The 22542-nt window shown below is 36.4% G+C and overlaps 1 protein-coding gene across 1 annotated transcript in view; it reads right to left on the bottom strand.

Annotated features, from left to right (window-relative positions):
• The window catches only part of USP53 (ubiquitin specific peptidase 53), a 40734-nt gene that overhangs the window by 5950 nt on the left and 12242 nt on the right, over window positions 1-22542 (bottom strand). The window contains 13 exon segments of the mRNA XM_031044725.2: window positions 7056-7123; window positions 8388-8429; window positions 9839-10568; window positions 10859-11002; window positions 12612-12761; window positions 13779-13950; window positions 14463-14612; window positions 15120-15266; window positions 16055-16160; window positions 16478-16560; window positions 16642-16755; window positions 18769-18903; window positions 22376-22468. Of these exon segments, the coding sequence (XP_030900585.1) occupies window positions 7056-7123; window positions 8388-8429; window positions 9839-10568; window positions 10859-11002; window positions 12612-12761; window positions 13779-13950; window positions 14463-14612; window positions 15120-15266; window positions 16055-16160; window positions 16478-16560; window positions 16642-16755; window positions 18769-18903; window positions 22376-22468 (2134 nt within the window).

Genomic DNA, 22542 nt, shown 5'->3' with positions numbered 1-22542 from the left:
GACAAGCAATTCTTCTGAAATAAAGTTTGAAACTGCTCCAGTGGCCCATGGCATCAGAGCTAACTACCATCAAGGTAATATTTCAAACTGAAAATGTTTCATTCTGCTACAGATTTTAGTGATGTGTAAATCGCTTTACTGAAGGAAAAAAAGAAAAAAAAAGGCACAGGCTCTGACACATTATTTCCTGTGATTATTTCCAATTCAGTATTTCTATCCCAATGTTATGATACAGTCCTAGGAATTAATTAGTTAAATAATTTGTTACATTAACAGTGTCTGAAGCTAGTGTTTTTAACCTTCAGACTCTGACTATTATAGAAGAGTACATCTACAGAGAAACCACAAATACATCACCCATACAACTGCACCTTAATTCCCCAAACTGCCTGATGCAAAGAGAACATACATTAATTTTATCTTTACTCCAAGCCAAGCTCCTAAGGAGGAGCTCCCAATAGGCAGCAGCACAAGCTGGTCTGGAGGCGGCAGCAAAGGTCTCCGTCTCAGCAGGTCTCTGTCTCAGCAAAGGTCAGCTGTCTCTGGTGTGACCACAGCACACGTTCAGCCAAAGCTGCTCAGCGATACCAGGTGGTTTGTGCCTCCAAAATTCCAGCTAACTTAAAAATAGATGTGTTATTTTTTCTTCTGCTGACAGGATATCCATGTATGGTTAAAACCAGACGCAGATGTGATCAGGAATTTTGGCTCTAGGTTCATTGCAAACCTAAATATGGGACACACAAGCACTACGCTCAGCTGGTGACTGATATCCTTATCAATGCATTGTAAGAAGTTTACCAATAAATATAGCATAACTGTCTCCTGAATTACAAACCAATCTGCTCTGAAGATTTATGAAAATCTATTTTCACATCTGAATAGCCAATCTAGATTTTCAAAATATTAACATCCATTCTATAGCCAACAGGTAGGCCAGAGAAGTTCTCCTCTAATATCTTCATTTACACATACAGAACATTTCCAAACATCTGCAAAGCTCATTGTTACAGAGAACAAAAAAAACAGGATGAACCCCCACCCCAGTATTAAATTTCCTTCTAGTATACTTTAGCCCTATGTTTCCTGTCTTTTTGATTACCTGATAATTTTTTTTTCCCCCCTAAGTTTCCAATAAAAAAGACAAGGTGTACTACTTAGAAGTATTTACAATGGAAGAAGTACTGTGCAAATTCCTCTCTGAATGAAGGTATTTTTCTGTATTCAGTTGACATGACAAACTTACTGGAAGCTTTGGAAATGTGGAAACATAATGCCAGTCAAGAGTCAGAGAATCATAGAACAGTTAGGGTTGGAAAGGACCTTAAAATCATCTAGTTCCAAACCCCCTGCTATGGGCAGGGACACTTCACACTAAACCATGTCACCCAAGGCTCTGTCCAACCTGATCTTGAACACTGCCAGGGATGGGGCATTCACAACTTCCCTGGGCAACCCATTCCAGTGCCTCATCATCCTCACAAGAAAATAAACACACACTTGTCCAAAATAGAATATTATCTTGGAAAAAAACACAAACAACAAAAACAAACCAAAATAACAAAAAAATACCACCAAACCAGTGACCATCTTTAGAAGAAAAAAAAAAATCCTTATGTTCAATAAACTGTTTTTTTGGAGCAACATTCAGTTGCAAAACGTTTCTTATATATTCATCATTGCTTTTTTCCCATGACTTTAAACACCTGGAGAAAACTAAAATTAGAGTTTCACTATTTTTTGTGTTTTTTTTTTTTTTTTTTTTTTTTTTTACGGAGGGGGGTGGTGCATATCAGCATGAATGCAAGCATTTAAATAAGTTCTGAAGTGAAGCAACAGTTGACAAGGACTACCCTTCCCTTCACTCTGACCTGGGTGTCTCAAGAAGTTCATCAGTTCTTAGTTTTAAAACACAGTTCTGAACCTTTGCATCATCTATTTTAGACTGTAAACTTCTCACATGAATGAAGTGAATTGCAAATGTGAGAATACTTTACATTTCAGTCTTTATGGGCTGCTTAATTACATTCGGGAATCTTGAAAGTTGTATTACAAGGTTGGGTTTTTTTTTGGTGTTTTTTTTTTTATTTTGTTTATCAAAATCTTTAAACATTTAAAGACACTAAAAAACAGCATTTATTTCTTTCTGTTTCATATTAAGCAAATTAAGTAGCTTCATGCTTTAATTCTCTACTCAGTTCTTCAAACAGATCATATATACTGACTGCAGTATAAAGATCAACTAGATATTCTTAGGTACATTTGCATTATTTTAAATCATTACTATAAATGTCTGGTTTACCTAAGAACATGAGTTTTCTTTTTGAGAATTTTGATTTGTTTGTGAGGTTTTCTGAAGTGACAAATAAACAAAGGCAATTTGGATTCTTCTTTACATATTCACCAGAGCTTCAGAATGATTCTAGATTTCAGTTGGAGTTGTCTCATGCTATTCAACAGAATATTTATGGGAAATTAATGGGAAAAAGTCTGGGTTTGTAATATTAAAAAAACATTTTGCATTTATTTTCAAGGTGAATCAGTTTTAATTTAAGGCATTGATTCCAAGTATATCTTCTTTTGAGATCACTGAAAAGGCAGCTTTTAATACTACATCTTAAATAGGAGGCCAATAAGAACACAGCCAATTTTAATCACAGTGCTTTTTGTACTGACAAGTTAGCTCAAGAATGAAGTGCTCTGAGCTTTGGGGAGGGGGACTGAATCTAGCAAACAGTGTTCCTAGGATTTAATTCCCCCTCCCCCCCCCCCTTAACCTTCCCAAAAGTAATGCTTTTTATTGAGTGGCAATTTCATTAAGGCCTATGTGCCTTAGGAATCAGGGAGGGTTGCCATGAAAACCACCAAAATCACAACTGACAATGATTCTTAGTAACTAGCACAGAAATTGCTCTGAAAATACATTTAAAAGTTCTATGGCCCTTCGCAACTTCCAAGAATTAGTCATCTTTCTTCAATTTGGAGATGTGAGGTTCAGTTCTGTTCTCTGTTTACGCCACATGTTCTTTATAAACAAATTAAAAAAATAACCTCAACAGGTTCATCAAACTTCTAAAACACTACCTCATTAATATAAATTGAAGCTATTATATCTGCTTACTGAATATCCAAGTTTCCCTGTGAAAATCTGATCACACAAATTAGGGATTGGCCTTGCAGGAGATCTGTTTCAGTACTACAGTTATTTACTATTTATTACCAGAGAAAGAAGCAGCCATTTGATCTGCATAACCACTGTGTGATCCAACGTCACTGTCTTTATAATCAGAATCATAGAATAGTTAGGGTTGGAAAGGACCTTAAGATCACCTAGTTCCAACCCTCCTGCCATGGGCAGGGACACCTCACACTAAACCGTATCACCCAAGGCTTTATCCAACCTGGCCTTGAACACTGCCAGGGATGGAGCATTCACTACCTCCCCTGGGCAACCCATTCTAGTGCCTCACCACCCTCACAGTAAAGAATTTCTTCCTTATATCCAATCTAAACCTCTGCTGTTTAAGTTTCTACCCGTTACCTCTTGTCCTATCACTACAGTCCCTAACGAATAGTCCCCACCAAGCATCCCTGTAGGACCCCCTTCAGATACTATGACGTCTCCAATCAGCCTTCTCCAGGCTGAACAGCCCCAACTTTCTCAACCTGTCTTCATACGGGAGGTGCTCCAGTCCCCTGATTGTCGTCGTGGCCCTCCTCTGGACTTGTTCCAACAGTTCCATGTCCTTTTCATGTTGAGGGCACTAGAACTGCACACAATACTCCAAGTGAGGTCTCACGAGAGCAGAGTAGAGGTGCAGGATCACCTCCTTCGACCTGTTGGTCACGCTTCTTTTGATGCAGCCCAGGATACGGTTGGCTTTCTGGGCTGCAAGTGCACACTGAAGCCGGCTCATGTTCATTTTCTCATCGACCAACACCCCCAAGTTCTTCTCTGCAGGGCTGCTCTGAATCTCTTCTCTGCCCAACCTGTAGCTGTGCCTGGGATTGCTCCGACCCAGGTGTAGGACCTTGCACTTGTCATGGTTAAACTTCATGAGGCTGGCATCAGCTCACCTCACAAGCATGTCAAGGTCTTCTCTGGATGGCATTCCTTCCCTCCAGCATATCAACCGACCACACAGCTTGGTGCTCTAACAGTAAGTTTTATTCCTCAACTACTGAACTGACTTAATGCAGCTCCAGTTAAAAGTAATGAAACAATAAAGCACTGTTATACAAATGATGGGCATAATTTGGATTTCAACATTATTTCTGTAAGAAACTTTTCCATATAAAAAACCCAGAGATATTTTTTCAAGTTGCTCTGAGAAGCTACCAAAGATTTCTTACATTCTGTTCCTCTCTCAGAAAGGATTAGGCATTTCTGTCTTATTTTCTGGGAGGCTGTCTGGTATTTACCTATCAATTAATGTTTTGTTCGTACTATTCGCAGATATATAACATAAGGTAATACAACTAATACCTGCAAATGAGTACTATTTGCCCTTGCTAAAGGTGTCCTGACATTCAGACAAGCAAAAAGCCTGAATCTAAATACACCTGTAACCTCACACACTCGTGAAATTTCTTCAAATTCTTCAGATATCTTTTCATTCCATTAAGCACTTTATTCCAATAATGTGAGAACTTGGCATTTGATTTAAATACATAGCTTTTTGTCACAAAACTATTCAAAAGTTAGTTACTGAATTAGAACAACTGAATAGATGGGATCTTATCATCAATGTTTTATGGTAACTCTTAGGATCACCTGGAATTGCTGCACATTTTCTTGAAGAAAATGGACAATGCATGTTGAAAGCTTTAAGTATACTGAAGTGAAGTGCATGGTTGTCTCCAGAGATTGCTCATTATTAAGCTCAAACACTGTCTGACCTATTGTTCATTCCAACAGAGTCCTTTATGCATTGGGTTTTTTTCTCCTTCTTTTTGCTACCCAAGTGTGGTATAAGTGGTATAATACAGAACTAAAGCAGAATCAATGTCATGCAAAGCCAGATCTTTGCAATATGAATTTTGTTGCTGGATTTTTTGCTACTGTTGTCTAAAAACACAAATACAAAATTAGTTCTCTTTCCACAACCAAAAAATAAATGCAATAATTCCAGAAGAGATGAGTGGTATGACACGCACCCCCTCCAATTTAAGTCTTAAAGAAACTATATTATGCGTTCTTTTCAAGTAAGTATGGTATCTATAAAAATCAAAACATTTCCTGGGGAAGTGGCCTGATATTTATTGCATCTCTTTGTACAAGCCCCATTCCATTGTTCCAGCAACAGTTGTTAATAATTTTGGCTGGCCCCACGCTGACCTGTAATATTTAAATGCCTAAGCATTTATCAATATTATAAAACCCCAGACATATTACTATGGAAAAGGAAAGAGCTTTACTTACTATAAGTGTTTCTTCCTGATACGGCTTCATATTTTAAAGATAAACAAATGGTACCACAGTCCACCCAGACATTAAAAAAAAAAAATCTTCCTTAGTGTTCACAAAGGAAGTTTGTGGAAATGCTTTTGGGAAAAAAAAACAGGGAGGGAACAAAATTACTATCATTGTTCTTTTTTGTTTATTTTGGTTTGGGAGGCAGGAAGGGAACATGCTTGCTAAAAACGAACCCTAAAACCAAAACATTAAACTGAGACATATGTTCTGAAAGCAGAATTTAACCAACAGAAATGGAGATTAACATTTAATAATTTCAACTGGATTAAAAAACCCACAAAAAACAGAAAACAAAACAACAATTAAGGCCAGTGAAAATTAATTATACTGCATGTTTTACACCAGCATAGAGTCATCCAAAAATCTCACAATCATTGAACGATAGAACGGTTTGCGTTGTAAGGGACCTTTAGTCCAACCCTACTGCTGTGGGCATGGACACCTTCCACTACACTGGGTTGCTCAAATCCCTATCCAGTCGGGCCTTGACGCTTCCAATGACAGATCATCTGCAATTTCTCTGGACCTGTCCTCGTGCCTCATCATACAAAAATTCCTTCCCAATGTCTATTCTAAACATACCTTCTTTCAGTTTAAAACTGTTGCCCCTTGGTCAGGTCACTACAAACCTCAGTAAAATCACCAATACTGGTGTTTTCATTTTTTGTACAGAGAACCTTCACCAGCCAGTAGTAGTTACACACCCACCACTTCCCGAGCAGGCAGTGGCATGTGACACACACAAGGAAGGACAAACTGCTCTACCAACCTAGAGACAAAATGCTTTGTAACAAAACACACCAGAAGACCACTGTGGCAAGAAGACTCATTGTATTCTGATTATCTAACAATTTGTATGAAAAAAGCTATGGCCTCCCAAAATGATAATTGTATTTTCCACACAAAAATACTGTATTTACAGTATAATACACCGAACGCTGCAACTGCTGTCCGAAAAGGAAATGCTAAGAACAGGTAAACTTTTAAAATGCATACTGATGACCCAGCACCCACACAGGGAACTGCTACTGCTGCTATCATCATAGCATTAACAATTCTCTTTACATGATGGTAGGGCACTGAAAAAAATCCAACTCCTTTATTTGGGAACCCATATATGAGGGCAGATAGCTAGGAATCCATTTACACTGTACATTTACTCTGCAAGAAAGCCAAGAAACTGAATAAATTAAGGTGCTTCGCGGAACAGAACGCTTTAAATGCCCCTAAAAAATGACAGTTATTGAATTGCTGCTCTATCACATTTCCATCAAAATAGCCGGAGATGGTAGGAACACTTTCCATCTTTATCGATCAGTTTTAACTCACTGAAGAGGCTAAAAATGTAAATAAGAACAAAATCTGACATTACCTTATGCAGAAAAATTATGAATTACAAAAGGGAGATCAGGAATCTGTTCATCTCTTTTGTGATATTAGTAAGCTAGTATTTAAATTTTGTTACATCTAAATTGGTTTTAGAAAATTTATACAAGTACATTCCTCATATTTCTTATACAAGTACAAGGAATAAATACAAGTATAAGGCATACTCCTTATACAAGTTAAACGTCCTTACCATAAAAGTTTCTTCTCTGTTGGGTATGTAACACATTGTCAGGTTTTTTGGTTGGCAAGTTCTGTTCACTGTAAAAGAAGCATATAATGAATTTGAAGGCTTAAATCATAGAATCATAGAATAGTTAGGATTGGAAAGGACCTCAAGATCATCTAGTTCCAACCCCCCTGCCATGGGCAGGGACACCTCACGCTAAACCATATCACCCAAGGCTTCATCCAAACTGGTCTTGGATCAATGCCTTAAGTGCATAAATGCATAAAAACTTTGACTATGAGAAACTGACTCTTGTTATCATAATTGTCACATCTTTTACTAACATGTACAAACTTCACAGAAGATATACAGAACAGTATGGGTGGCTCTTTAATACTTCAACACCACTGCCACGCGTTAACAGGTTGTGCTGATACAGAGAAATTTAGCATGACCTGAATACTTCACTAAGGACAGACAAAAAACGTACAATGCGAGGCTGGTGTTCTCAGTTCATTCTGGAGACTGGACACCCACTCATCCCAGCCTTATTCTAGATTACAACAGCAGGATAGCCAAAATACAGCATCTAAAAAGCAAATTTTCTTGATGCAGGTATTACATCAGCCTGCTTAACAAAAAGAGCTGGTTCCCAGAGTTGTTAACAACAGAAAAACAATGTGTCACCTGTGAGAAAGAACCACCAACTGCACTTTTTCCCATTGTAAACTAATAATTTCATTAAAGTGTCATAAAGTGCTTATTAACTGAGATCACCAAGAAAGCGTGATGATTTGAATACCCTTTTTCTCTAGTGATTTTCAAGTAGAACATATACCACTGGGTCAATTTCAAATTTATTTGTAGGTTTTACCTAAAATTGTTGCTTTTATTGTGGCAAAAGATTACCACTCATGTGGTACTACATGGTTTCAAATTTATCATCAGTATCACCCACGTCTGAAACAAATTAATTTTTCAGCTTTAATAGCTCTAAGCCCTGAAAATCTCAAAGTTAAACATATCTTATTAAGACAAGCTCAAGTTTCCTAAAAATGCGAACATCTCATCAGTATCAATATCCTAAGTATGTAACCTGTTAGCTAGCATTCTATCTTGCCCATTTCCCTACTTTGGCATTCTGCAATTCATTAATACTTTGTTGTGACAACAAACATCATTCTTGCAATTATCACTTGGGTCTTTCATTCATAGAGATTTTAATTTTAAAACTTTTTATCAAACTTGAAGAGAACTAGATAATTTCAGCAGCAAATCCAAGAGGAAAGGGGAAAAAGTGAAATAAGCAGATTTAGTATGTCTTGATGGTTTACTTAAGTAAAAAATATGCCTTACCAATCCAGACAGGGAGCTGATGAACACCCTGCCAATTCCTTCCTTCTCCAAGAGTAATACAGTGGCAATTTTTCAATTAAGATAAACAAAACAAAAGGAACTCTTGTTATTGAAAGTACAGAAAAACAAGAAAAATAATGAAATAGGAAGTACCTATCAGAAAACAAAATGATTTTTTTTCCCACCTTCTGAAAGAACTTTTAAGTAATTCCCTTGTATTTTCTGTTTTTATAAAACAAAGTATGAAAGGTTAGAGGGGAGTTTGTGGGTATTGCCAGTCAACTCCAATTACCACTCATATAAAAATCTTTCTGAAAATTCTAGGAAGTCATTTGTATTTTGATAAAGAAAGTTGTTTTGTTTTGGTTTAGAATTTTTAGAGAAGTCAAAGCCTTTTCATTTCCAGGTATATGCTGTTTTCTTTCAGCACATTAAAAGTTATTTTAATAACTTCTAATGAAAATATACATTCAAAATTTTGCTTAAATCTAGCAGAAGTGTGACTAGGTTTGGTCTCACAACTGTGCTTTTACATATAATGGATAGAAATAAGATTAGAAATAAGAATATATGACTTCTAGTAGGAATTAAGTTTCACATGCAGTTTAAGAAACCCAGTACAGGCAACCCCATGTGGAAGGTTGGTAATTTCATATTTTACAGCACCGCATAATTATTTAAGTTGGAAGGGACTTCTGCAGATCATACAGTCCAACCCTCCTTGCTCAAGCAGGGTCAACTACAGCAGGCTGCCCAGGATCATGTCCAGCTGAGTTATGAGCACATCTACAGACAGACACTCCACAACATCTCTAGGTAACATACTTGCTCCTAGCTTACATCAGTTCTTAGTAGTTAATAGCCAAATTTTATTAATCTAAGTTTTTGGACAGTTTTAGTAATTTTACACTTTTTTTTTGAAAGATTTCTTTCAAACAGGTGAATTATCAAGTGATGAATATATATACCTGAGATGTTCTAGCAAACTGAGTTTCAGAACAATGACTAGTAACTGTGTATCAGATCTACCTACTGCCATTCCCATCTCCTTGTCAGGGGCCTGTGTGTATAACTGCTGAAGATACCACTTACGTAGACACTTGTATTCCATTACACATGTCCACAGTCTAAAACCTTCCAACTAAATAAGCGTAGCAATTATTTTAAATTCAGACACCCTGCTCCCAGTCAGGGCTTAGCAGTTCTGGCTCAGAACTGTAACAATGCAGCTCAGTGCCTTCCAAAAGGGAAGTGTTGCAGACTCAGAGTGAACGTAATTGTCCACACCCTTATTTCTAGATATATTGCTAGCTTTCTACATACCTGACCTCAAGCACACAAAGTTCCAAAGTATGTTATCTTGATTTTTTTTGAAACAACACAAGCATTGTAACAACTTACTTTACCTGTAAATAACCATCTATGGTAAGTTCTAAGAGCATTAATGTTACCTGCAGGCAGTACTTTCTCTAACATTCTTGACATCTGCCGGATTGATTCCTTCAATAACAGGTGAGTCTGGATTTGCAGACCCATTGCTGATATGATCGCTGCTTTCATACCCAGATTCTGTCTTCTGATTTTGCCAGTTATCACCATGTATTTTTCTCTCTGTAAATCCTTTGCTTTTTTCAGCATTCCCTTTTCCTTCTGAATCCAGTGAACTTCGACTTCCTGTACCCTGTTTTGTTTCATCTTCATATATAGTCATTAAACCCTTCTGGATTTGGTTCTCTTTTGGCCAATAGCTAAAGCTTTGCTCCTTTTCATTCTTAGATTTACTGTTCAGATTTGCCTTGTGCTTTGGGCTATGCTGTTTTTTCTCAGTCTCGCTGAAAATGCTGTCTACATTTAGCGTCTGCCGCATAGGTTTCCAACCTTTACTTTTACTTCTGCTGCTGATACTTCCTTTGTCCCTAGAGTCTTGACTGGTGTCTGTATCGTAGCCAGTGACACCATCAGTCCGGGCCCTTATCACTGGTTTCTCCCCAGCAGGACAAGCTTCTGGTTTATTTGATCCAATCACCCGTACAGAAAGCTTTGCTTGGTGAGGTGCACTGTCATGCTTGTAAGAGCCTCTTCCCTGGCTGCTGTGTATGCGCTGATCAGCACAGTGTCTAAGTCCATTTCCAACTGGAGGAGACCCCGACTTAACACTGGCACGATCTTCCCCCATCAAATCTTAGAAGGCAAAAAAAAAAAAAAAAACAAAAAAACAAGAAAAGAAAAAAGCTCCATTAAAGTTCTCATTAATTTTTAACTGATTTTGTTTCAGTACTTATGTTTATTACACTACCTCAACAAATTCAATACGTTTTAGAACACCAAAAACTGAGAAATTCTAATCTTACAGGTGTGTTCTCTTCAAGGAGATTATTTTAAAATCTGCATAGATAGCATTGATTCTTACAGTTATTTAATCCATCTGGTCATATTTAGAATGTACCCATCTGGTCATATTTAGAATGTACCTCTTTGCCTCCCAGACTCTTTCCTTGGTCCTCTGTCTGCATCTTTCCGTAAAGATGAGAAGTTTTTCATATCAGCAGCCTTCTGAACACACTCTCTGGATATGTTCTTTAGCTTGTCCTTTTGATTGCTATAAGCTAACTTAGCTACAAAAAATACTTTTTGTCAAAGATCATTACTAAAAAGTTATTCATCATCAAAACATGTCAATATATTTATGTACCATGTTTTTAGTATTACTCCAAAATGTTAATTAATTACATAACACAAATTAAGAAAACAAGATACGTAGTAGATACATGTAGGTACCTCCAAGGACTCCACCCAATGGAGCTAACAACAGGAACCAAAGCAGCATAATGTCAAGCATGTCTTAAACACCTCTTACTAAAACTGAATGCTCAAAGCATATACCACTCAAAGCATATGCTATTTACACCAAATTTTATGACTTATACTGAAATTACAGTAAAAAAAAAGTCAGTTTAATCTTATCTGAACATAAGAATCATAGAATGGCTAGGGTTGGAAAGGACCTTAAGATCATTTAGTACCAACCCCTTACCATGAGCAGGGACACCTCGCACTAAAACACACTGCGCAACACTCTGTCCAACCTGGCCTTGAACACTGTCAGGGATGGGGCATTTATCACTTCTTTGGGCAACCTGTTCCAGTGAATCGCCACCCTCACAGTAAAGAACTTTTTATATCTAACCTGAACTTCCCCTGTTTAAGTAAGAACACATTCTTTCTCATCCTGCCACTGCAGTCCCTAATGAGGTGTCCGTCCCCAGCATCCTTATAGGCCCCCTTCAGATACTAGAAGGCTGCTATGAGGTCTCCACGCAACCTTCTCTTCTCCAGGCTGAACAGCCCCAACTTTCTCAGCCTGTCTTCATATGGCAGGCACTAGGTTTACTTTTATTAAAACAGTGGAGCTTATGAAAAGTGGAGTTTATGAGAACAAATAAAAATCCTTTTGTTTCTGAAATGGTAAATACTGACCATTTTTGAGCCATAATTCCATTTCAAAGCATTCTGTTTCAAAAAAATCTAGATATTCAACAATAAAGATGGAGGAGAAATATCTCAAGATAGAGACAGCAGCATCTCTCAGCCTATTCTGAAAGTATGGGAAGTTCAGAGCAAAGGCACTCTGACAAGCAAAGCAGAAGTCACTGCTTCATGACTTCTTATAGATTCATTTGCTTGGAAGTGTAATGTACAAATAGAAAACACTTTTCAACAGAGAAGACCACTATTTTACTATTCTTTCCAAGCATAAGGTGAAGTCCATTAATATACAGGACTACAAATAATGCTGCATATCACAATATTGCTGGGGAACAGCATTCTTCAAATACCCTGATTTTGTGATCACAGGCTATGTGCTCCAAAAGATCAGTCAGGTTTAAGTTTCTAATATGCCTTTTCATGAATAATATGACTGGAAGGTATGATGATGACTGAGAAACAGATCATGGCCTCAAGGGCCACTTCAGTACAGGAATAATCAGGGGGAATAAAAATACTTTGCATTTACAGTTCTCAAGAAAAGTTAACATTCCATGGCAGATATAACTAAAACACTAGCTGCAATTCCATGATTCATTCAAGTCAATGATAGAATTCTATCTTTAGAAATAGTTCTAGTCCAGAGGCTAGCATACATCTGAAATGCTATCAACTGAAGTATTTCATAACAGAATACACTTCGGGTTTTTTTCAGGGACAGGAGTAGGTAATACATACCTGCACCTCTACCACCACTAGCTTGAATATGGCCTCTACTGAATGCTGAATTATCTGGCTGAAGTTTTTTATGAGCCCTTTGATTAGGGGGGTCTCCGATTCCATTCTCCTTCATTTGGTGTGATTTAGGAGCAGAATGCTGTTCAAGCCCTATCAAATAACAATTATTTTTAGAAATCAGGAGTTTCTAATTCAAAGTTACCAATATCTAAAATAAAAAAATTAGAAAACTTTTTAATTCTGGATTAGAGAAAACCCCCATCAGAAAACCACACCCCATTTCAATGTGGTATACAATAAGACTCTGCAGTATTTTATATACTGTCATATTTATAGTAGTAGACTATAGTGAAATAGAGTCCTCAATTCTTTTTTCCCTGAAGCAGTCTATGTCCAATTGTTACTCATTATGTAAAGAGGAACATGTGAAATTCAATTGGCCTTTTATGTTATGTTTAATATTAAAAAACTAAACACAAACCCTTCCTCCCCCCCAAAAAAAATACCACCACCACCAAGTCAAAACCCCACCCCCCCAAAAAAAAATCCACAAAATAAATCCACAAAAACCACCAAGGCAGCAGTACAAACCACAGAACTACAGAACCAACAAAATTGGCTTCTTACATAGAGGCCTATGCTATATGAATCCTGGAGAGAAGTTTCCTGCAGCTCCTCCTGATTTTTTCCCAACATTCTGACTTGTGCTCTGTGTATGTGTATATATATACATATACACAAACACACATGCTCCAAATAGATCTATGTGTACAAAGCTTTTTTTTGTATAGCATTTATCTTTTTATAGCATTTTTGACGATATTTTAAATGTATCAATAGACATCTGCATACACAAATATACATTTTTCTTCTAAAATTTCTGAAGTTATTAGTAAAGTAGCTATGAACAATCTACAAAAGAAACTCTTTATTCCTCATTATCCATGAGTCTAAATGTATATTCCTTTTCAGACACAAACCAAACAGTTCTAGTATTGCATATATACACTAATCTCTTTTTTTTTGAGAGCTTTTAGATAATTAGCAATTGAAGTATTTAAGAACAAAGCAGCTAATCCATTACATTCTCATTTTTAATCCCCATTTCAGAAGTGTAGTTAATACGGCTACTGGAAAAAAAATGTTGAAAATAAAAATCTTAATTACCCAAGTCTTCATTATTTCCTGCGGCTGCTTTACATTGAGACCAGTGAATAATCTGCTTTGGAGCATCTTCTGGAGATACAGCTGTGCCATCTGGGTTAGCATAAAACAGCAACAGTGGCTGAAAGTGACATCGAATGCACCGAGAGACCACATCTTTCCATTTTGTTCCAATCTAAAAAAAAAAATTAAAATAATCCAAACAAAACAAAAAAAAAAAAATCAAAACAACCCCCCCAAAACTTTATGATCATCATTGAACCCAATGATGGAAAGAATAATTTATTAGCAACTTCAATGCCTAACTCCAAAGGTACATTAAGATTCAACATTTGTCACAAGAGTTTATGTAAATTGCAGCAAAAAGCCAGAACCTGTATTACATGGGCTAAAAACCGTATCAACACTGTGAATACTGCTGCCAGTAATAAGGGCTTCTTTTTCATTAATAGAAGCACAAATACAATCAACTGTAGATAAATTCATTAATATTCTGAAATATTTAGTATTCAGAAGGCAGAACTGGAATTGGTAATTCAATTCTAAAACCTGTGAAACTCATTTACAAAATTAAAAGATAATTTTACTAAAGATATTTGTTTCTCTTGTTTCAAGTCTGGTGTCAGAAGAACACATTACAGAAAGGTAAAGATCATGAAACTGGGTAGCAGTAAAACAAGTATTTACCTCTTTTACATTTGCATCATCAAACAGCACCCATTTGCAACTCTTGGTGTGAAAGGCAAAGGCACAGTAATGTCTGCTTGTGTAGCAAATCATTCCCACTAGAAAAAGTTCACTATTTTTGGCATTTTCATCTGTAACTCTATAAAACAGCTATAAAGATGGTTATATATTTCAAAATGTATAAAACTTTTAGCCTCAGTTTTCAAACCTACTACTGTCATTTCAGCGTGACAATTGGTATCAAATACACTGTTGCATTATAAAATTTTTCATCAGTAAAATAATGATTTTTGTACTTACTAGAACTATTTTAATATTTTTTTGCATAGTTCAAAGGATAAAACAATAATGCTCTGAAATAATTCCACAAATGTCAAACTAGACATAATATTCCTAGATTTCCAACTACTAATTCATCTACATTCAATGTTGTAGCTAGGCACAAAACCTATACTTCTGACTGGAATTTTTCATCTCAGACACTAAGTTAAACAGCACGTTATAAAATGGTGAAAGTAGACATAAACTTTGAAGTTAAATAGTGCTTTTCAAAAAAAAAAGATATGCATATATTTATTTTTATATGTTTACATATACATAATACACATGTAAAATAAAAACCTAAAATGAGCAAATAGTAAGTCTTAGATCAGATACCCCAGGAAGGTAAAGTTGTGTTGCCAGATTCCGCATAACCTCTTCTGTCAGGTCAGAGTGTTCTGAATCCCAGACTAAACCAATTGTGACAATCTCAGGACAATTCATGAGAACACGACGAATTTTTATTTTTTGACCACAGTTACTCTAGAAAAAGGGGAAAAAATGTGATGGGAGGGAAAACAAAGATGTTTAAAAAAATGGAAGTCCAAAGCTGAGTTACTAGACAAGAAATAGTGCAATAATACAACTCTGTAGCTTCTTTTAATTCTCAAATTATGATGTTTGTTTCTAACAATTTAAGAATAAAATTAATGACAAAAAAAATACTCTGATGAAGACTACAGCTAAACTTCCACATCCAATCACCACCTTAAAACAGAAACCTCCAAAACATGTAAGTCACCATCACATTTTCTGCTTTGTTCCTCATCTATTTAATCATTCAGGCTTAACTCTGTGTTCTTGTGTACTTTTCTATGCTTCCTAAATTAACAGTATTTAAGCAGAGAAAGAGATACATTACATAGAATAAGCTAAAAGAGACTACTTTTGTTAACAGAAGCACACAATTATTCCAATTAGAAATTAATGTTGTTAAGCTGTCAGTGTATATGAACTGTTTCAGTATATGTATATGCAGTTTCACTCTGGAAAATATACCTGTTCCCACTAACCACATTGAAGACGAAGTGAGGAATAAAACACAAACCTAATAACTCAACTCTCTAAACAGGCCACTTGTACCTACATACCATGTTTATGTGTAACTGGAACAATAAAATAGAAATTTAAATAAAATAGAAATTTATTTTTTTCCCCCTAAGTTGGGCTGTGTAGAATTGGCCACAGGTAATCCTACTTTTCATCCAATTTATTATCTTAGAAAGCTGTCCCTTGTATCTTGAAGTAATGCAGCATCTTTGTTTACTTACAGGACAATTTCTGTAGTCATCACTAGTATTCGCTGCCTGCAGCAGTTCGGCAAACATTTCTGGCTTGAGACGTTCATGCCTCTCCATCATTCTTTCTACTTCATTACTGTTAAAAAATAAATGGATATAACCGTAGATATCCCTTCTAAAGAGTTTAAGAGATTTCAGTCAAATCTCAACTATATCTTTTGACCAAAAATGAAAGATAAAGTGCTAAAACAGTAGCAATACATACTTTTCGTAAAGCTCTCTCTGAATCTTGGTTTTGAAATTCAAATGTTGCTTTTGGACCATATCTCAAATAAACATTTTAACAAAGGAACACACATCCAGTTTTAACAATTACAGCATTTCTCTGGCATGCTTTGCTTATTCTTGAAAGGGTGTATATAAAAACCAATACACAAGAATAAAAGCTCTTACCACAGGGCTGTGGTAGAAATATAACGCACAAATTCCGTAAAAGGCAATGGGTCTGATGATGCTCCACAGCTACGACATACACACTACAAAAATAAAAATACTTTTTATTTACTCAGGACAGTGGAAACCAATTATTTGTTAAAGAAATTGAATAAAGGTCTGACCTGTTCATACAGTGTCATAGCAAACTTCTGATGAGAAATACAGGATTTTGAAGTGCACATATCTGTTGCACTGTTTGGCACTAAGTGAAAATGGATCCTTTCAAGGATGTTTTCCTAAATAGAAATAATAATGTAAATATAAACTCAACTGGTGAAGTCAGAATATAGGAGCAACATTATAGTTTAATACTCCAACTACTCCCCTTGACTCCAAATAGCCCACCTGTAAGTTTAATGTGCATTTAATTCCCTTCCTATTCACAGTCCAATGATGAGAATTCTCTTAATCTCAAGGTTTCCATTCATTAACAAAACAGCCTAAGACAACAGTTTTGCATCTGTTCTTCCAGAGTCTTCCAGAGACTTCTTTGGAGGAAGTGCATCATCAATAAAAAATTAAAAAGCTGTTCTTACAGTAAGATATGATATTAATGTCACTGCATGCAATAGCTGAAATGTTTTTTTTTTTTTATTAGGCCTCTATCTCAGTTCTTGATGTTTTTATGTTTTCTGTATGTGTGTGAAAACCCATCTAGCAGGTAGGTATCCATCCATGGGTACTCACATGTATGTCCAAAGCTTAATGTATTCAAAGCAGCAACTATATTTTCTGTCCCTCAACTTTGCGCCTGCAGGTTAATAGTGATACATTTCTTTCATAGAATCATGGAACCAATTAGGTTGGAAAAGACCTTTAAGATCGTCAAGTCCAACCATTACGCCAGGACTATCAAGACCACCACTAAACCATATCACTGAGGGAGTCATACACATGGTTTGTGAAACACTTCAAAGGATGGTGATTCCACCACTTTCCTGGGTAGCTTGTTCCAATGCCTGACCACCTTTCTCTGAAGAAATTTTTCCTAATATACAATCTAAACTTCTCCTCGTGCAGCTTGAGGCCGTTACCTCTTGTCCTATCCCTTGTTACTTGGCAGAAGAAACTGACCCCCATCTCACTACAAGACCTCCTTGCAGGTAGTTGTAAAGAATGTTCAGGTCCCCCCTGGAGCCTTCTCTTCTTCAGACTAAAATAGTTCCCTCAGCTGTTCCCTGTATGCCTTATGCTCCAGACCCTTCACAAGCTCAGTGGCCCTTCTCTGGACCTGCCAGCACCTCAATGTCTGTCTTGTAGTGAGGGGCACAGAATTGCACACAGGATTTGAGATGCAGCCTCACCAGTCGCAAGTAAAGGGGAATGATCACTTCCTGGCCCTACTGGCCACACTATTTCTGATACAGGCGAGGATGCTGGTTGGCTGCCTGTGCACAAGCTGGCTCATGTTTAGCTCTATCTATCAGCACCCCCAAGTCCTTTTCTGCCAAGCAGCTTTCCAGCCACTCTTCCCCAAGCCTGCAGCAGTGTACGTTATTGTTGTGCTTCAAATGCAGGACTCAGCACTTCACCTTGTTGAACCTCATACCACTGCCCACAGCCCATCAAAAGAGCCTGTCCACATCCCATTTTATTATTTTTTTAATGATCCCAGTTTTTTTAATGCTGAACAATTTTCATAGTCTAACAAAGGACTTCTTGGAAAGGCCTCTTTACCAGTGTTCTACATGACTTTCAGTCACCTTTTATTGCAACAGTAATGGCTCATGTTTTTCAAGGAGACACTTCATGCAAGAGTCAAGATCTTCAAGTATTTGTTAATTCTTGGATAAGAAAATGGAAATATCTTCTGGAGAAGACTTTAGAAACAAGATGGCTAGTTGCAATGGGATATATTTCAATAACTGATGAAAGAATGCTTGGAGGAACAGTCTACATATTCAAATCCATAGACACCTCTTCTCCCTCGAAGAAAACCCGTCTCTCCATTTAAGAACTTTTAGCAATGACCGAGAGCTCATCATCCTCACTGACCTCCTGTAGTAATCATATTTCACATATCCCTCTGCCCAAGAGTTAGGGAGTACGAAGCAAATGTAAGATTAATCTATTCCACATTACCAGACACTTTACTCCATGTGCCTGTTCCCCTAAACTGGCATAAAGGAGGTTTGTAGTATTACATCACTTGTATCCCACGTGTGAGCCTGGAGTGACAAGACAAGCAGCCAGCTTGGCATTCACAAAACTAATGTAATTATACTCAGCTATTACAAAGAATACTTAACAAAGCATTCTGCTGCATCATCCATGAATCCAAGCTGGAAACGCTGCTCATCCTTAAAACTTTCTGCCAGGGCATGTCGCATATTATCTGATGGGAGTGCTTTTTCTCGACTGTGTTGAAATTGTGAAAATATTGCCTAGAAGGAAATAAGATTACTTAACTTTAGTAGCCATTTGACTAGACATTATAGTTCTACACAAATATACCAGTTCTTAAACAGCATGCCTAAGCAGCAAATATTGCAAATGTTTATTAACATAGCAACTTTAGAAACTACCACTTTATCTTAAGGTTACATAAGTTTCTTGTTCTGTTCCATATTCCATTATAATAAGTTATGCTACCAAGCTTAACTCTGATCCAATAAGAAAACAACACAGAAGCATACAGAAGTGCAAATAATTGACCCCCAGAAGCAACACAAGCCTGGATACATAAACGTACAGCTTTTTAAATGCTATTTCTGGAATAGTGGCTCATACATACATATCTCATCTTTACAGATGATGTGCATTTTTTTGGGCATAATGTAATGCCACTCAGATTAGTTTACCCCCCACCATTTATAAAATAAAGTAACAACTACTGACAGGATCGTATCTTTATTTAAATTATGGATATGCAAAAAAACTCATATAAATTAGATAGAATGCTTATAATCCTTGCTCCGCTCTCTGCTGAACCAGTGCACACAATACAAACAGGTTAGCATCTGCAGATTCAGAACATAAGGATAAATTGCACTTGACTTTTAATTAATTTCCCAGAAGAGGTAGTTGGCTGCTACTACTCTTTTTGGCAGAGATATGTATGCAAGTGGCCTTATCATTTAGCAAGTAAGAGAGGTTGATTTTGAAAAAAATGGAATTTAAAAGATCTTAAACAAATGAGAAAACATTTGCAGGTATTAAAGGGTGTATTCCACTGTCAAGAATTTTAAGGCAAAGTTTAGAAAAAAAATGAATAAAGACAAAGCATATATAATATGCCAATATAAATAAAGATATGCATTTTTCACATAGGCCTTAGTTAAAAAAAAAAATCTGTTGGACAGAAGGCAAAGACACAAGAGATAAGCCAAGTTTCAGTGCTAACACAAAGTAGTGTTTTAACCATGATTTGTTGCAGGGTAAATGTCTGTCAAATATTTAACCTTCCCTCCATAACAAAAAGCATTTACTACCCATAAAAATTACAGCTGGTATCTTGTGTGAGCATTCAAAATTAAGTTTTTAACAGATCTGATAATACAAGTTAACTCTGCTTTTAAAACATTTATCACTTCTCTTTTTGGCTGGTAGGTAATTTTTTGTATACAACATGTCCAGATTTAAAAAAAGGACAGATAAGCACTTATGCAGATACATATGGTATGCTCATTTTAGTGGCCTGCATTGTCCAAGTCCCAGTGTTATCCAGAAAAGAAAAGAGCATATTGAATTTCTGAAAGAAAAAGATAATAGACTGAACTGAAGGAAACTGGAATCTATTGGCTATGCAGGTTTCAGGAAAGATTGATCTACATAAAATAGCCTTCTTTCCTGGGGAACAAGAATGGTTAAAATAGCCCAAGACCACAAAGAGAAAAACCTCCAAGCCAAAACCCCACACTAAAACCAGAAAACAACCCAAGTTCTCAAAATGCGTCTTCATCCAGCATATACACTGCATGAAAATCAAACCACCCCAGGTTCTGAACATAGAACAGAATCACTCAATCAGTATCTCTAAAAAGCCAAGAAAGAAAAGTCAACAGTTGACATGACTGAGGACAGATACTTCCAAATGTGTTAACTACAATGTTTTGAGTTCAGTACCTAGGCTACTAGCCATGGAGTTATAAAGTGTTCAAGGCCAGGCTAGCCAGAGCCTTGGGTGACATGGTTTAGTGTGATGTGTCCCTGCCCATGGCAGGGGGGTTGGAACTAGATGATCTTAAGGTCCTTTCCAACCCTAATCTATGATTCTACACTATTAAAAAAAATAACTAATTCCATTTTAACCAATTTCAGAACAGGCAGCAATACCACTGTTTAACAGCATTCTTGGGAATGGATCAAAATAGGAAGATTGTCCAGGCAATGCAAAATATTCAGGTACAGTAAGCCGTTTAGACAAATCACACATGGAGATGCCTAATGGCAGTAAGCAATCCCTCAAGAACAGATACTTAAAAGAATAAAGAAAATTTTAAGTCCTCAATTACAGCTGCCTTATGAAGCAGCTGAAGCTAGTGTACTTCTTTGGAAAGTGACTTCAAGTGATGCAAACCTTAACATTCTTTATACTGGAACCCAAAAAAGTACAGGAAGAGAAACAACATTAAGGTACAGCAAGTGATATGTTCAGCTTGAAAAAAAAGCAGTACCTGGTCTTCACAAGTGAATTCTTAGAATAGAGAAATTCCTTACTAACAGGTTCAATTGCAACACACCACACCTCCTTCTTCATGTCTGAGCACACTAAAGTGGCCACATTATTTTTACTATGATTTCAGCTATATGATTAGTCATTAAGACTATGTAGTATAATACACACATTCCAGCAATTGCCATGAACCAATCCCTCTTAATCCCTTTCTTAAAGGTGATTACAGTGCAACTTGGAAGACTGTGTATGAACTTCACATGCAATATGGGTCAAATCAAAAGGAAAAGATCATAAAATTTACTCCATATTATGATATTAGATACAGATATGAATCTCTGGACACAAAAACTACTTGGTTTATTCTCACCTACAATTTAGCATCATCAAAAAAACACTTCCTCAGGTAGCTACATTTTCAAATAATTTCCTTTTAAGCTCCCTACAGATGAACAATTCCCAGTTCTGTATATTACTATACCTACTACTGTATTTAAAGAACATTCTACAGCCCTGTATAGGAATCGCAGAAGTGTCTTTATTTTCAAATTGCAGTAAAAGTAGAAAGCACATACTACGAAAAACATATAGTGTTTTTTCATTGGTATTTATACCCAAATGAAAGAGATATGCTTGCAGCTATTTCCCTAGTAACCGCAGACAGCCAAATACCAGTGTTGTAAAAGCAGTAAGAACATAACAGAATTTGACAGACTTCAGATGAGCTAACAAAATGGTTTGAAGCATTAAGTTACTTTCTACACTAAAACCAAAAAAAGTTACCAGCTTTCATTAGTTTTCCAGTAATACTACCTTCCTTTCATTACTTCTAAACTGAACAATTATATTCTCCACTGTCATCATCAACTACAGAATAAAAAGAATCTTGAGCATTTAACAGACAGTAATATAGTTATTGTAAAAGAACTGTTTTCAAACAGTATGGGAAAGAACAAAAGCATATGTACATAGAAATATCTCCAAGAGGCTAGCTAGAAATTTTCAAATAAGTCTGTCTTTAAATAGGAAAAAAGTTTTATGTAAAAGCAGACAAATTTTTGTACTGTAAAATTTCTTCTTTAAACACAGTATTTGTTTCAAGCATCCTGAACTCTAAATTGTTGATTCACACAAGGATGACTTAGTCAACCAGACATATACATGACAGGACTATAAATTTGTGACAATTACGTATTTTTCCCTCATTTTGAAAGGTAAGTCTTCCAAAAATTATTCTTTACCTTTAAAGCACAAAATATGCACGCATCTCCCTGACACACATGTCCAGTTAAACCTCTTAAACTTCGCCGAAATATGTCAAGCTGCCACAACACCTATAAAAATAAAGTTTCACAGAAGTAATGAGTTCTGAAGGTTCTATGTTTAAAACAATAACATACAGTAATTT

The sequence above is a fragment of the Melopsittacus undulatus genome, chromosome 5 (assembly GCF_012275295.1).
Source record: "Melopsittacus undulatus isolate bMelUnd1 chromosome 5, bMelUnd1.mat.Z, whole genome shotgun sequence".
Taxonomy (NCBI): Eukaryota; Metazoa; Chordata; class Aves; order Psittaciformes; family Psittaculidae; genus Melopsittacus; species Melopsittacus undulatus.
This window is presented reverse-complemented; position numbering and strand designations above follow the sequence as displayed.